An 18,193-nucleotide genomic window follows, 5' to 3' on the forward strand; every position below is an offset into this window, starting at 1 on the left:
ATCTTGCATATTTATATATTTTTTTATATTATATATATTATATTATAAATATTTTGTTCGCCTGTTACGTGTCTCTCGCACACTTTTCCGTAAAACGCCGGATCGATGAGTTTCAATTTGAACACAGCTGTTATACGTTGAGTATAGCAACGCAGCTCGTTTCGTCAACTATTCTTTTCATTTCTACCACTGATTGTATGTCAGTTTGCACATAAAAAAAAATATACAGTCCGATAGTTGAGAATGTACGAGCGCAAAACAAAAACGTAGCAATCTCGGTTATAAACAATCTATATGAGTAACAATATATGTTACGTCCCGTAGTTATACGGCATAGGCTGAATTCCGTCCCTCGGTCAGGACGATCACTAGAAGTGCAAACAATTAGTCGGACCACAATAATCCTAAGAAACTACAGTTTGTTTTATTACAAATAAGACAAAGCATTTCAAGTCGAAAGGTTCCTTATGGTTATTGCTCCATCAGGAAACCGGGATTTTCACCCGCAAGCGACCAGTGACCGAACTTCACCGAAAGTCACCGAACTTCGCTGGTTTCTCATCAGCGGGTCAGTCAATATCTCGGCGCTAGATTCACATCTTTTTAACTTAGTCAATCTCTCTACACTGATTTCTCATCATCAGTTCAGTCAACATCGCGGTATTGGTCTATATCTACTTTAGATCAGTCATCTAGTTTACTTATATTTATACGCACTGAGCGTAACCATCTTGGCTACAAGTTGCTGGAATAAAGTGTAAATTGTAACCTGTTACCGCAGGGTTATAATCAATTCAACCACCTTTATTATCCTAAACGAAATAGGGGATCGATCACTTGGTGGCATCGATTATGTAATCGTAATGGGAATTTACGACCTCCGTTGGCGCGCTTCCTCGCAATCGCGTCTCCGCGAACGGTCGAATATACTATATAGCTAAACTATAGTTTACTGTAACTAGAACCTTCCATTTTTCACTCTTGAAAACGTATCGTAGATTCAGAAAATAATTAAAAAACACATCTTTGCAACAGCACGTTACGGTTCTTTTCTAAATTTATTCCTTCCGCTCTCGTTCCTTCCTTCCGATTTATTACATTTCAGAAATTATTTTCTCAAAAATAACATTTAGCGTACCTCAACATATACAACTAAATACATATGTACATTATCTACTACGGAAAAAGTATTTAGTAGGCGTGTAAGAAACACGAAAATGTTTCGCGCCGAAGGGATCACACGATCAAGCATACAGATAATTCGTTACCTTCGAAACGTAGAGATAGCATCGAAGGTGATACGTATCGATCGAAGGTAATTGTGCGACAGTTGTGAGCTCAAGATATTAGTAGAAACAAATCCACTGCAACTACGTACCTGGAACAAAAAGAATACGTTCGATTAAAGAAACTGGTTGATCTACAAGAACTGTTCATGATGACGATAGAACACGTATTTGCTTGCGTACACAGATTTTTTCGCATCGATACATCAAGTTTTAACTCTATAAAGTCAAAAGGCCAAAAGACGTATCATAAAATGTTTTCAAATGACGCATGACACGATACCGTGTGTCGCTACACGAATAGATAGCTCGATTAGCTGAGTCGGATTTTAAAAGAAAAAAATCACAGGCATAAAGCGGATAAAGAAAAACTGCGAAGATAGAATATTGTCGAAAGCACAGAACAGAGTGAAGAGAACGAGCGATCGAAGAGGGTGTGCAAGAGCAACTTGCGAAATTTGAGCGTCGAACGACAGGAAGAAGGGGGTCCTAGAACGATTCCGCCATAAATCAAACGACCCTCTTCAATTTCGCGGAGTTAGTGCACCATTCTTCTCTCGAGTTCAAGTATTTCCCGCTTTTTTCACAGGGCGGCCTTGATCGCAGGGGTTCCTAAGTTGGTACGCTGTAAACTCGACGGTGGATCGATATAGGTGACTATCCCGAGCCACCAGGCAGCCGAATTCTACGTACCCCGCGCCTTTTCGATTCGCGCGGGCGCGCTAGATTTCATTTACCGCCGATTACGCAGAGATATTCCTGCCAAGTACTATCTCGACAAATGACGAGGCGAATCAGAAAGATTCGTAGACGATGGAATCGTGTAGATTTCCTGATACGTGTACGTAGTTCGGAAGGTCACAAATATAACAAATACCGTTCTTTTTTTTTGGAAATATTTTTAGGAGTTTTCTTTTTCGAGCCATATCAAAATATCTGTGCGATTCTATCATCGATGAAATATCGATTTCGTCGCATGAATCGAGTACTCTTATTGCCATCGATTTACATATCGGATACATATTTACGTATGTCGAGACAGTAATCCGTTTATAGTGCACGCGACGTCCGTTCACTTGCCTTTCGTCCTTTCATTGACCGGTTTGGCGCGAATTAATCCTTCCGATTGTATAACGTGGTTGACGGCGAAAAAATATATATAAAAAAAAAAATTGATCTTTAGTCAAAGGTATGCTATTCATCTTCTTGGTATACAAGCAACTTTCGTTCTCATTCGTTATCAATGCACGATGACCAGTAGCACGCAATCTCACGATATCGATTCTACGTTCTGCGAATTCGAGCTCAGCTTTATTTTCACAGGTCGTTGGAACGATCAATTTCAAGGCGACAAACAATTGACGCACCATCCAAATAATCCAATTTTCTGCTAAATCGGAATCATTTCGCGAAATGAAAGGCAGGATAACCAGAAAAGTATAACACGTCTGTATCTTGTTACAATCGCGATGCTCGGATCTATTGTACGATAACGATAACGATGATGATGATGATAACGAGAACGAGAACGATAGCGTGATATATTTCACAGAAAAGCTTTCTTGTACGTGGTAAATCAATGTTAGCGTTACAAGGGATTTGCAAACTGACGAAGACATGAAAACGGTATAAGAGGTAAATTTACGAGTGTACAAATAACGCGGGAAATAGGTTCGAGAAAAATGTCGCATTTCTCGAACAGTTCTGACTAGTATGGCCCCAGTAACGTGAACAACAATTTCGAAGCAACATGTTTGCAGAGATAAACGAACATAACGGAAACGACCTGTGTTAAAATCTTTTGTATACGATACGTCTGCACGTAATTTACAAAAGGCATGAGTTGCGTGACGGCGCGCATCGAAGCTCGTTCTAGTATTACGGGCTATTAAGTTCGAGTTATCGCCAACTTATCGCTCAAACTATGCGGCCGCCTTGCCAAATTCTCTTTCGACGTCTTTGTTTTTCTCCCTTTGTTTCTTCGTGCTTCTTTTGGTATATTACGAACTTGTGCGAACTCCTGCCAGCTTAAGGCTCGGTTCACACTGTCGGTCCTCAAATTATAATTATCCCATGGTTTCGAATATAAGTTTACGCTATGAGAAACGCACCGATCTCAAACCAATCTCGTCCCGACAACGATCCTTGAAAAGAACATTTTATTGTTGAACGTGACGTGTTGTTACGGCATTGCTATAACTTCGTGTAATTGCTGACAGAAATTTCGATCTCTTACGCTACTATTTGAACGACCTTTTTTCCATGCAACGCGTTTTAGCCGCATATTCGACGAATGCTTATCTGATAAAATATTCTTTCCACGGTACAACTACGACTGACGAACCAACGACAAACAGTAAACAAAAGGAACAATTAATTACAAAAACTGGACACGACCGTCTCGGACGAATTTACTACAGTCGCTAGAAAATCAATATCCAAGTTTGTATATGTGCTAGTATTATTTGAGGGAGGCGACCGCATTACCACCCCCTTCACAACGGTTTCCTTCAACACATGGCGTTTCCGAACGATTTGTGTTAAAACAAACGTCTTACTCGTGTTCGGCAGAATCAACTTTTCGCAAGTCTCGCTATTTAAACAGTTAAATTGCGTAATTAATAAGAATTCGTCAAGCACAAGAAAACTATGAAATAATCGTTGCCGACATCTGCGATTCTTTGTTACAATTTTATGCTAGTCTTTCTCAAAGTATTAAAAGTCTTCTGCGCTTATTAAAACGTGATTACCCAAGTAAAAAGTGCCAATAAACGTTTAGTCGTAACAAATTTGGTAGTAAAAAAAAATAAATGTTTACAAACGAATCTTACGACCTAAAAGCCGGCTGATTATCATAGCCAAAATGTAATATGTATCGTAAAATAGTAAAACCGTAAAAACAGTTTTTCAATCTACTGACGCTACTATACAGTTAGTAAATTATTGTAAGGAGGAGGAGGTTCCTGGTCTCTTTCCTAAACGCAACATGTAGGTGTATCGATAAAAGAGACCAGTGGCAACGTAACCCCTTGAAGCAGTATGCGAGCACATAAAGTTTGAAAAATTCACGTCTATATATCTATTTACGATCAAAGAGGAAACCGAGAACGGAGCAGGATTATCTGGATAATATGGGCTCGGTTCTTCGTAGTCAATTTCACGGCCGATTCAACTTTTGATCGATCTGCCAGACATAACTAAAATACCCCGAATTTCTCGTAACAGAACACATCCTACCTTGTAAATATCGATCCTCGTTGCTTCCGTAGGAGTGTCACCTGCATCGAGTCTAAGGTAGTTGGTGCAAGGGGAGAAAACGTTCGAGAGTATGATGGTAACGTTGCCCAGTAACGATCTCGACAACGATAGCAGCAGAAGAGTCACGTGAATCGAACACTCAGTCACAAAGACGCAAGGTAGAAAGATTTAAGGTTGGACAGGTGAAACTCACGTGTTTGTTCTCCGTTATTCGTTATTCGTTGTGGAAAGCGACACGTGGTGGGTCGGAATACACATCTCCAAGGCTCGAACAGATATTACACGTATCGTAGAGAAACTTTATTTATCGAAAACGAAACCGGGTAGTACGCACAATAATTCAATCATTCACTGCATCACTCGTATCACGTATGACTACACAGTCTCCTTGATTATGTTCGGTAGTCCAATCGGAGCTCAAAAAAGCAGACCACGCAACTCGAAGCAGCGGTAACTTTTAAAATCTCTAACTTTGAGGACAGCAACACCAGGCGTCAAATTTACACTAAAATCGACATGGATGTTGACGAATAGACTTCACTTGCGGCATTCGGAGCCGCTGCAACGAAAAGCACACGATTTTCACTCGAAATAACAAATCCACGTTATTGTAATTTTCGAAACGTGGAAAGGTTGAATGGAGTTTGATTTCTCAAAGAGAAAGGGAAACAGGAAAAGGTGAAAATAAAAGACAGGTACGGCGGCAGAGGAGAGGGGAGCAAGAAATATGGGGGAAACAAAGCATAAGAGGAAAAAAGAGGTGCGATAGTAAGAGCGTGGAAGGAAGAAAGAGCAAAAAGGAAAATGAAGGAGAGGCAAAGCGAAGCGAGAGAAAGGAAGAGTACAAGCGGGTGGATGAAAACGATGCGATCCGTAAAAAGTCCAAGAGAAACAAACGAAAAGACGCAACGCGTGTCAAGTGCCACGCACGACTAATCAGCCCGTAGCAAGTTCGGGGCTGGGGCTAGCTAGCGTCTGCGTGTTCTCATCTTCCCCCACTCGGTCGACGCAACCCCACCATCACGGCCATCCAACCCTCCGACCGGTGGACTATCTCGGGACGATTCGGGATATTCTCTTGTCGTGACCCGCCGGTCACAGTGCTCCCTTGAACCGGCGCGACGCGACGCATTAGCACCGCGTTTACTATTTTCTTTCCTTTCTCTTTCCACCTTTCCAATCGCGCGTCGCGTCGTCTTCCAAATCTTTTTTCCGTCCTGGTTCAACCGAATCCACTCGTTTTATTTTTCTACGCTTCTCTTTTTCTTGGTCACTTTTCCTGTAGTTACATTTCAAGCCAGTAATTCGTTAGAATGAAACCAACGACAAGGTACTAGAATGCACAATGGCTGGCGAAGGTATACGAATATGTGCATACTTGTAAAAACCTTTTACGAGTATAGTATATGTATTATAGGAAACATTTTGAAATTTCATTAGTAACGAAATTCGACTATCATGATTATATAGTAAAAAGGTAGGTAAAGTAATAGAACGCGATGTGGATCTAACAAGTTTCGATCGTTATCATGCTCGAGACGATAGCATGAGACTTAATTCGAAGCTGCATTCCTGTAGACTTACGCGTTGATAAAAATGCCCGAGTAAGTCATGCGCGTATTGCGGAAATATTTTCTGAAAATCGACGCTGTGCTATCTATAAAAATTACGTGGAGATTAACCGTTCAAGTAGAATGAGATTCTTATGTACGTACCTAGAAAGGAAGTACGCATATACCCAGAATATTCATCGGATGCGTAGCATGATGTTTAAATGAAAGGTATTGATATACGCAAAGCTATCGGTACAAGAATACGTCCAGTATATTCGACGGTCGATAAAAAGTACAAAGATAGAAGGGAAAAAACCGTATCGACGCGCAGCGAAAAATCGATTTAGCGAACGTAGATTGTAGACGTATCTTGGGCCGCGCGTTTCACTTTCACACTTTACTTTTCTCTGTCGAAATCCGCTTAGCTGCCCAACAAATACATATATGTATGCGTATCGTGGCGCATCTACAGCTCAGAGCACGCGATAAAAGGTGGTGGTGTATAAAAGAGCAAACACATTTACGGAAATGCGGTCGAGACACGTGCCAGATGCCACACTCGTTCTGAATTAATCTCGTTCCTCTTAATCTCGGCGAAAGAGTAATACTCAACAGCTGTGGATTAATTAAAGTTAATACAACGCAGGCACCGGAACGTTTGGAAATCGCCTCGCGAGAAACATCGCGGGATAAACTGCATCAGTGACCATTCGTCCGTTTCATCCTTCTCTTGTCGCCAATTCCGCAATTCCATCTCGAAGTGATAGAAGATAGAAGGTCGCTTTTGTTACAAATTTCTTAATTTGTACAACCCAAAATGAATGAAGAAGGAAAGTGGTAGATTCTCGATTTACGGCAATAGAAAATATCGGTGAGCAAAAGGTATCGTAATGAAAGGGATGAATCAAAAAAGGAGAGAACGAGATTGTGTCTCTAAATGTTCGTGTCGATGCGTGGTCGGTCAGCCACCTTTCTGTTCCTAAAATAACCCTTTTGAAATAAGTTTCACCCTCTTGCGTGAAAGGGGCCAAAGTACGTCACTCGCTGTCGGATATGGCGCTGAGATGGTAACCAACTATTCGCCACGATCACTCTTAACTATAAAAGTACCTAAGCGTTACGACGCATATTTCGAACAGTAGAGAAAATATTCTCCGATTGCAAATTCATTTTTGTTGTACGTTTCCGGTTCACTTTTCACGGGAATCGGCTAAAATAGGTTAAAAACGTGCTCTTGGAGGAAAGACGTCGAACGACCGCTATTCGTTCACAAGAGTACCGAATCAAATGAGATTTCTTTTCACGAAGAGGAAACTCACTTCCCTGTTGTTACCGGTTCGCTCTTACTTAACCGAGGCTCCGTCTATTTTTGGTTATCTCAATGAAACGATCTTTCGCTTACGATAAGCGATCGATTCGTCGCGACAAAGAAAATCGTAATTCTATTTCAACCCGTATTCATAAATATTAGGATGCTTGCGAAAAGTGCCCAACCTAAGACCGCGACAACCATTAAAAAACTATTAAAGTCATTAACAACTACTATCTAATTTCAAATCTCTGACAGCAAAGAACTCGTATATCTAGAAAACAAGATTCTCGATCATGATAACGTATGGCAAAATTATTTTGGCCAACACTTTTGGCGGAACGATCACACGCCTGTCGAATTAGGAGTTTCAGCTCCCGTCAGGTTGGAAATTATCCTCGACAGCTATGACAATGATGTTCGCCGTAACGTACCTTCAACCAGTTCCTAGTAGGTATGCGGAAATATTTATCAACTGATGCTCACGAATTTTGCGACACTCTATCTATACAAAAAATTAGTAAAGGAGGAATAGATAAATTATAATTTCAATTTACGCAGGATGTATCTGTATCCGTATTGCGTATTATTTGTATCTGTAGAATATACCGACAAAGTTTAACTGGGAAAACTTGAAATGATCTATATACATTTACAAATACCAGCTGCCGAGAGCGACTGTATTCCCAAATATCGTCGTTTTGACGCAAACCCTACTTATTACTGTGACTGAATAGCATGGTTAACGATTCCTAATGTTCTTATGCGCTTATTCTCCGAGACACAGACGTAGGGAATACCGATGCATCACATAAAATTGACGAATAACGTCGATTATCCTATGACTATGAAAAACGTTTCCAGATGACGGTTAATTAACGAGCTGTAACGTCAGAAATATGAAAGAACCCATAAACCCTCGTTTTCCTGTGAAACGTGAATTCTGTTCTCGCGTTAGCTGCATGTCTATCTTGTAACTATACTAGAGTCATATCGCGTTACTCGCGACTCTTTTTGTTATGTTATCGTGTGCTTTGTTAACTGATAAACACACCTTTAGCGTCGTCCCAACCGCAATCCTTAGCATGATAGTCGTTCCGCGTAATACTCGGTGCTCGTTCGTAGTTAATTGTAATCGGCACATCGTCAAAGATGTATACGAGATGCACTCACACTGAGGCAAATATATTTGTTAACATCGAATCTATACATCTTCGTTTAAGCGTGAATTTAATTCGAGAGGAAAGAATGGTGGAAGGAAAGAAGTCGCTAACAAGAAACAAGGGAAAGAAGAAAGACGAGAGAATTGCCAGCTCGAGAAAGCAAGGCGAGAGTAGGAGTCAAAATCGATAAAGCAAGATGGCGGCATATAGTACTGCAGAGTACCGCAGCCTAGCTACCACGAGATTATCCTCTGTTACTACTCCTACCAACCTACCCACTTACCCACCTACCTACCTACCCATCAACCTACCTACCTACCTGCCTACCTACCTACCTGCCTGCCTACCTACCCGCCTGCCTACCTACCTACCTACCTTTCTACCTATCTACTTAGGCTATCTGGTCACCGGTAGGTATGTGCTAGCAGTTTCAATGCAATCAGGAAACCATACTTAGGTACCACACTTAAGCGTAGGAATTTGTTCAAATCCTTACGAAGGATTTAAGGTTCTAAGGTGTCTGACTTTTTAATTTATGAAACAGATTGTGCAATCAAAATTGCATAAATCGTTGTTATAGTTGTAGCGCCATCATTAGATAGATCGCGCGACATTCACTAACTATGCTACTGTTGTTACGTATCCGGCACCAGTGATCGAGTCGTAGTAGCGATCAGACCTTACACCTTCGCGTTACGTCGCATGAGTAATGATAGGCAACCAAATGTTAAAGAAGTTTCAGAATAGTTTTTACATCCCTGGAAAAGAATAAATATACAGACAAGAGTCACTAGTTGTTGATACATGCCTCTCGATTTTATGATGATAACGATTCACCATTAACTTCCCACTTGTTACTTTCAGATCAAAGATCTGTGTCAAAATATCAACAGCTTCCAGCTTAAAAGAAAAAAGAATCAAAATCCGAAAGAAGGAAGATTTACCGGCATCTTTCGCACAAGCTCGCTAATCGACTCGCTAGTTATTTTTTTCTTCTTCCTATTCAATTCCTTCTATTTTCTACTCTTTTCGTAGTTCATCCATAGCCATTCTACGCGTTAAATTTCTCCATTGGTTATTTTTCTTCGGCATTTCCTTGTTTTCTTCGGTAAAATTTGAAGCAACGACCGCTTCAAAGGATTTCGCATTGACTCGCGTTACTTTTCATTCCAAGACATATTTACTTCGTTATTAGCAGCAGTACGTTAACGAAACCAAGTATATTCGGAAAAGAGACTTCATGTACGATAAAAGTATATTGTAATACTTGCTTTCGTTGTCGAACTAAATGGAGAGAAGTTATCAACGCTGATATTTTCCATTTCTCTAACTTCCACTTCCGTCCTTATCTTTCGACGAGCATAATAACTATGATAATGCATTGCATTCCAAACATTTTTGGCGAAAAACGAAGCGGGTGAATCCGTGAAAGGAGAAGAATATGACTGATTTAATGCATCGTTCGATCGAGCTAAAGCAAAGCTCGAAAGTCGGTGACTCTTCCCGATGAAAATAACCGTAACTTCTTGCTAGACGAATGCGTTCGGTCACGCGATAGAATCCCAGTATTAAAGCTGAACTATCCTGTTAGTTTCACACGATATTTACACACTTCTTATTCGAGCTTTGTGAAAACAGAAATGGAGCAAAGAAGACAATCGTTTTCCATCATGTTGGGGAGCAAATCGTGTCGAAGTGTCGCGAAATTAAAAGAAGAATAATCAACGCATCGCATGTCGGTACGGGTTGATGCAGTTCTCTTTGTAAATATTATGAACATGAACACCTATTGACATCGTACGAAATGCGATATTCAATCTGCAGTATCAAGAAGGCGATTGATCAATCAGAATTTTGTATTCGTTCAAAGTAACGATTATATGTATACATCGCAAGCCAAAATATTTCAATTTCGAACTACATCGGCTTATACTATGCGGTTAGGACAATGTCCGGGGCGCGAAAAGCGCGAGAGGATGCGACATGTGAAGGTCGCACAACCCGAAAATCCATATCCATTACGTTTACCGAGAATCACGCTTGCGCGATTTCGCTCCGGTATCGAAGAAAACACGACTAACGACCCATCCTCGGTACGATACACTTTCCAACGAGTAGTAAAATCATTACTTTACGTTAACGGAACGCACGAAGAAGGTTCCTTTGCCGTTCTTACGTTATTACAAGCTCGTCGTACTCATTCCTATCCTTTCGCTATGTTTTTCTCAGTTTCGTGCGAGGAAAATTCATTTTAGATGCGCTTTCTATAGCTAACTCTCGGTGACTATTCTGAAAATGTCCCTATTCTGTAAGGACCACACTTCGACTTTCATGATATATCGACATGATACATTCCAACAATCGTGGAAACTATCGTCAGGAGGATTAATTGCATAAATAAGTTAGAGGGTGGAGAACAAGCTACGTCCAACTTAACACATCAACGATTTTCCAAGATACAAAAAGGGGATTAGGAGCACTCACCTATTCAGGAAGCTACGACAAGTTCCATATCCCTCGCGAGTGATCTCTGTAATAAAAAAGTCAAGGCGAAACAATATAATTAACGAGATACTCGAGAAGCAGAAGCGGTGAAATCGTATAATTGTGGCAGGGGTAAGGCGCGAAAAAAAAACGGAAGGGGATACGATGAATCGGTTTCTCCGGTGCGCTGCACAGCACGGCCAACAAAAAAAAAAAAAAAGGGTACTTGAAGGCTTCGTCACCCTCGGTAGAAGTATATCGAGCGAAGATTCCCGTTTGTTTTCTGACTGGCAGGATTTACTCAGCGTACATCCCTCCGATGCATCCCCGCGAACAACGGGGGATGTTGTTTTCGCGAGCGCAGTTTTCTTCGGTCTCCGTTAGGGAAGATTCCAACGAACTACTCCATAGGGAGAGAAGTGGTTTGGGAGGGTCATTCCCGCACCTATTTCGCTCTCTCCTTCGTGCTCTGTCCACCGGTATCATCCCGATGCATCCTCTCTAATTGAAACCGATATACTACGTTCACGCATTCAGTCTCCACGGATTAAATTCTTCCGGGACTTCAACAAATCCAACAAATCACTGATTCTTCTTTGCTTCTTACATCTTTTCTCGAATATATATGTAATAACGTAAATCCTTGGAATAAATAAGACGATCGATTCTGGAAAATCGAGTCTATTTTGGGAATAAATTAAATTGTATACAATAACAATTAATAACAAATCTATTACAAATTTTAGCTGAAAAATCGAGAATCGATTTTCTAAGTCCTAAATTACCGTTCTTCTCTGGTGATCGAGTCTATTGAGTAAAATGGCTGTCGGTAAAGCAAAGCAAAAATAAAATATATCGGTTGGCAGGTAGTTTGAATTCTATAGAATTTACATATATATACAATATACTGTAACTTCAATGGTCGAGCTATATATCCTTCAAATCTTTACGGACTAACGTTACTTTAATGCAACTTTATTTCAGTCAACTTATACAATATTATTGAGCTGTATGGAGAAAACTAGGAAAAATCACTAAGCTGCATAATTGCCACTTTTAATTTTACGAGCAGTATCTATTTTTCTGTAAATCTCTTCGGGACGAAGGAGAGTACCTGTGTTTCAAGAAATTCATTTGCATCGCTTTTAACTATGTTAGAATGCAATGATATTTCACGCATAGGTATAAGTACCCTTACCCAGACACAACACAGGTATTTCAACAGGACATTTACACAGGTCATACCCATTACTGTATAGAGAATGGGATTCAAAGTAATTAAGGGATCATGGGTTATTACCTAAGTCTAATCTGAAAGTAACTGGCCAACAATCAACAATTCTTGCACACGTTGTTAATGTGCGTTACACGTTGCACACTGTTTAATAAGTTCTGTTTAATAAATATCATTGAATATTATTTTAACATAAACATTGTGTCTTCTACAGATTATTAATCTTAACTTTAAGATTAAATTCTAACAAACTAGAACATCGCCAACTGCGCCGTTTCAATAAAATTAATACAAGCAGCCATAATTACAGGAAATAGCAGCGCCGTTGATTTCCTCCAGTCGTCAACGAGTTAATTACTTCGCGTTTTAAAATCATCTGCACTAAAATTCAAGTGCTCCCATATCGTGTTTAATGCGGAAATCAGCGAAATTTGGACGAAAAGCGCCACGTAGATATCGGTCAATCGTACTCCGACCTAAAGAGGCATGCCTTGATTGTGCAACGTCGAGACAAGGAATGGACTGCTCCAGTCCGCTATAATTATTTAGATTGCCGAGTACATCAAAGGCTCTTCCGCTGATGCCCCGTGCGCGCACGGATCTACCAACTTATCAGCTGCTAGCGCACATTCGTATTTTGAGACACGACAATTACCAACAACCAGTGTACTATACTACAGATATATAAGAATAAAAAGCACTTCGTTCGTTTGCATAACGTAAAAATCGTAGATTAAACACGAGGATCACCGACGTTATGAATTTATTACCGTCAAAGTTTACTGGTTGGTAGGACATAACTGCGACGCAATTGGAATTTGCGAAACTAGGAACAAAAGGAACGATCGTTTTAAAAAATGAGCAACAACTTTCGCAAAGTTAACTACTCGAAAGTTTAGATCCGTGCTGCGGTTCGATTGGTTTCGCCTTGACGAATCAAATACAACCATATCGGCTCGAAATACATCGAAGAAGCCCCCTTTCCGCATAAGGAGTCCGATTAAATTTTAATGAGAACTTCGGTACCGGTCGCCGATTCGAAGCGAATAAATAAAAGTAGCGGGTTTTTCTGGGAAAAACCGCGGAGAATCCTCGGCGACGTATCGTTAAAGTTTTCAACGCGATACCGACACGCGGCAAGAATTTCTAATAGGTCGAAATTCGTATTAGCAATTCCGCTCACAAGCTTGCGCCTAGCACCGCGCACTTGCTTCGTAAATCGACAAATTTCGTTGCACGGGTTTGTCGTATGAATAACGACCAAACTGCGATGGAAGATGTCTTTTTAAGGCTAATAAACATAGATATTCCAATTATACGATTCTTAATCCTTTTAAGCTGTTCACGAAAGTAGAAATAGATTAATAATATGGAAACTTTCCTCACAATTGAAAAAAAAAAAGAAACTTCTCAAGTAAAATAAACGAGTTTCGTTACAGCGAGCATTACGAAATATTTAAGTCGAATTGCACGAAAGATAGACACGAAAATGGTGAAGGGGTTTAGGTTCAAACGTGCGTCGGCGAAACATGGCCAACCTGTACAGTTCGCAATCACTTAACGAGCACTTTGCTTAATCAGAGATTTAAGATGCACGATACTTAGGCTTCCCTCTGGCAGAGCAGAATACGCGAAGCAGCAAGGCCGTCAGAAAGCATTTAATTTCCGGTGGATAATCAGAATAGGAAAAAAGCGAGGGCAAACGCGAATTTATTCGAGGTACAAAACATCTTTTGGTTAATTAGATTCAACGTATAAGGGGAGGATCGTCATCGACGAATTAGATAAAAAATTTCAGGGGAAGGTACATCCGCTTTTATCTTCAGAACATGATTTCAATTAATTTATCTAAATCGCCTGAGACACTGCGCGAGACATACAGATATTAGAGGAAAAAGCTATCGTGTTATGTTGCTGAATAAGTTTTGCCCACCATAGCAAATCTACAAATTACATCTTCAGACAACCCTTCAATACGTAGGTATTGAGGTACTATGCTTGTTTCATAGAAATTTTCGAATTTAGATATTATTACAAAAGGACCCCCAACTATCGTTTACCCCAAAAATTATTTGAATACGTTCGAATTATCGGAATGCGATAAATCTTACGAATACGAGGATAGCTGGGTAAAAGCGTTATTCTAATCTTTGTCAAAGACATTTAAAAGGGTTGGCATTTACCGATTGAAGCCTAACTCGTAACAAAACTAACTTCTTACTTCTCCCATTTCGAGACACAATCGAATTGGGACTAATGGTATTAGCGAGATTGGCGAGTTCCTTGAAACTCGTGTAACTGAGCTACCCCTTCACAGATGGCATCCAGCTTGCTATAACTTTCGTGCTACGACATCGGTAAAGAAGATGCCCCAGGACAAGCAACTCTAAAGTTCCTCTGTGAAAACCGGCATCGTTCGAACGGCAAACAATTTTTCAAATCGATTGTCGGAAAATATCATGAGAATATCCTGCGTAGCATTATGTTTTCGTTGCGTAATAAGCAGAAAATGATAATTTCAATGAAAACACTTTGTCTTTCGCTGACAATGAGACGGCAAGAAGAGAGAAATGAGGAAGAAACGAGATATGGAGTAACAGAAAAGGAAAGAGAAGAAACAGATGGAATTTCGATTTCGATCAACTTCTTTCGAATGTAAGTAAAGTAAGTAAATATCGAAGAGAAGAAAGTACGGTTAAAAGAACTGTGAGACCAGCGGTACAAGCGGTACAGCGGAAAGAAACAAAGAGGAAGAAGAGAAGGAAAGCGAAGAGAAGAGAAGAAAGGAGCGGAGATGCGGACGCGTGCGGATTCGTTCGGTGGACTAGAGGGTGAATACCGTTGGCAAGAGCGAAGGTAGGTGCGGAGGTGAAAGTAGCAGCGCTAGAGCGACAGCAGAGCGGCGAATCGGAGGGTGAAGGTGGGTCGACCGAGAGAATGACGGAGCGGTAGACCGGCAGAACGGCAACCAGAGCGGGAGAACGAGAAAGCGAGAGGGTTCAGAACGGTGGATGACGATGGTCGGGGGTGAGGAAGGAAGGGAAATGGCAACGACGATCAATACTTCGCCACGCCTCGCGCCACCACCTACTCTGTCGGAGCGAAGCTCGACTTTTCCGACCATTTCGTCTCTCGGTCAAGAATGGAAACCATCCTGGATATGTCTTGCTGCTCGTGACACTATGGTTTTTCAAAGTTCTCCGCAATTCGGATACATCGATCGCCCGCCTTCTACAAACAAGAGCTTAGTCCCTTCGGTCGATCGCGCGCTCTTTCGTCAATGTTCCACCACGCAAGCTACGAACTACCGAAACACCCACCTTCCGGCGGTCTATCGTTTACAGTTTATACGTCCTCTAGTCAACCATCTACCCCAACCGATATTTCATCGTCATGCTTTTTGGAAAATCACCAACTAGTCGCAACGAAGATACTTTTCTCGTTTGTTCCAAGAGAATATGAAATTGGGACAAACGATCACATATGTGATGAAACGGTTAGGAAGTGGCTAGGTACACATGACCTCGTTCCACGGGGTCACGATACGGGGGTGTGCGAAAACACGAGATGGCAGCACGCTACGGTGAAATAAGAACTTTTTACTATCCTTCGTAGCTTTTATTTTCGTTACGCTCTGCGCTTAATTTATGTAATCTTGTGAACTTTAACCATGAGATCGATGCATTCAAGTAGATTAAACAAAACTTACGCGTACTTGCTTCGAATTTCGAGAATCGGCGAACGATTGCTATAACGAGTAGGCAACGCGATAATTCATCTTCTTCGGAACCTCGTCTAGGGCTTTAAGCGAAAATCGTAAATTTTATGAAAACAGCAATGCACCAACGCAAGTAACATGCTAACGCGAAATAATATTATTTCGAACAATGGACTGGTAACATGATTCGAAAGAGAGACAAAGCGAGAAACAAGTGTGACTTACCCCTGACAAGGATTTTACGGCAACGAAATTCGATTTGGAATACGACAGTTCACAACTCGGGACTAATTCGATTTTCTAAACTGGACAGCGAACGAAATCGAAAGATTTCGAGAGAGTTGGAAAATTCTCGTACTGGAGAAAATGTATAATAAACTAATAAAGCTAGTACCTACAAGTCGATGAATCGTTATTGTTTAAATCGAATCACAGCAACGTGCAAAGCAACGGTAAGCGGATTTAGATATATCGATAAATAACTACGGCAAGCGAAAAGCAACAATGGTGAAAATTGTACAAGATCTGCGGTTGGCAAAATTAAGGTCATAGCCAAGACCGTGGCAACGGAAGAACGAAAATATCGTTAAATTCGACTCGACGATATCAAATACGAATATCGGCATCAATAAAGGAACCGGTGACGTAGAAAGGATCTGATTTATAACATTAAAATTGAGATGGAAAGAATGCATTGATTACGCTGAGCGCGTGTCGCGTATGAAAATCACCCGCGTGACCGATCAACACTGTAACCCACAACGACAATTCGCTATCGTACTCTGAAAACTGACTATTTTTCTCCATTAACCATCGATGGTAGCAAGTTTAGCAGAACCTCGAAGGGCACGATAGGCAATTTATTCTATCGAAAAAGAAAATACATAAAATGTACGTGTAAACACAGGTTTGGGTAGCTGCCATGCAATCCATTATCGCCCCCTCTCCCCACAATCGAGTCCCAAGTATTCTTTGCAATAAACGAACGAATCGAAGCAAGAAAACCCAAATACGCACGTCGCTCCAAAATTTTTACACGCCACGCCCACTTTCTACCGAAACCATTCACGCGATGCACGATATTTCGTTTTGACTACTGCACTATGCACGTAATTGACTATTGCTCGCGATTGTAAACACGATGTAAGAATACATCGATGAGAAAGGTATATCACGTTTCTTTGGGGTCAAAGGGCGAAGATAGGATCGGTCAGAATTTATTGTCAGAAAACGCGTGGCGCGCTGCATCGTGCGTAAACAAGCAACGTTTACGCGTGCTTTATCATCGAAGGGTCGTAATTGTGGTATACCAGCGGCGATAATGTTGTTACGATATATAGAAATCTCGTACGTAAGAATAAACGCAAGGATAAACGTAGGAATAAACGTAAAAAAGAGCGAAAGAACTTGCTCAGTACCGTGTGATCCCGGAATCGAAACGTGCAAAACGCGGGTACTATTCGTCGATAAGATTGTTCGTACGTATGATACCCAGATTAAATTCGAAAAGACACCAGAAGTTCACGATACGACGTCGAGAAGCATGTTTCGCGTGTCTAGATGCAAAATATAATATACTTTAAAACACAAACAGGGAATCGAGTAAGTTCGATGTAAATAGCTCGATTCCGTTCGTTTGAGGAAACGATCAGGGGCGGGACGAACATCGTCACGTCGCGTCCCGTTGCATTACGTTCGATGTTGCGATCGGTGGTTGCAAACAAGTGGCCAACACGAAAATAACGCGTGCAACTGCGCTATTAACGTGCTTTAAGGCAATGTGCTCGCAACGGGAACACCATAAGAGGTCACGGTTTACCGAATTAATTTGGCTTCTTTCCTCTAAACGACGACGAAGAGCGGAACGAACATGGAAGACAAAAATCAAGGAAAACGCGAGAGCTGAATCGCGATGTACAGGAAGGAAAACCGAATGCGCTCGCGCGCTTGTGCTTTGCGTGTGTGTGGGTGCGTGTGTGTGAGTGAGTGCGTGCGTGCGTGCGTGCGAGCGAAAGAGCGAGCGAGCGAACGAGAGAGAGAGGGGGGGAGAGAGAATAAAAGGGAGAAGGAGGGAAAAAGAGGAGGGAGAAAGGGAGCGGAAGGGAGAAGGAGCCCGAAGAGATCGGAGGGTCGGATCGGAGGTTAACCTGTCAGTTGACGAATCGATGGTTCGAGCGAAGGTGATGAG

The 18,193-nt window shown here is 41.2% G+C and overlaps 1 protein-coding gene across 1 annotated transcript in view; it reads right to left on the bottom strand.

Moving 5' to 3' along the window:
• Bsk (mitogen-activated protein kinase dJNK) overlaps positions 1 to 4,686 on the bottom strand; it is a 40,010-nt gene extending 35,324 nt beyond the window's left edge. The window contains exon 1 of the mRNA XM_072001029.1: positions 4,524 to 4,686. Coding sequence (XP_071857130.1) covers positions 4,524 to 4,570 — 47 coding nt within the window. The 5' untranslated portion in view covers positions 4,571 to 4,686. The remainder of the gene's footprint in view (positions 1 to 4,523) is intronic.
• Between the last annotated feature and the right edge of the window lie 13,507 nt (positions 4,687 to 18,193).

The sequence above is a fragment of the Bombus fervidus genome, chromosome 3 (assembly GCF_041682495.2).
Source record: "Bombus fervidus isolate BK054 chromosome 3, iyBomFerv1, whole genome shotgun sequence".
In the NCBI taxonomy this organism is placed as follows: domain Eukaryota; kingdom Metazoa; phylum Arthropoda; class Insecta; order Hymenoptera; family Apidae; genus Bombus; species Bombus fervidus.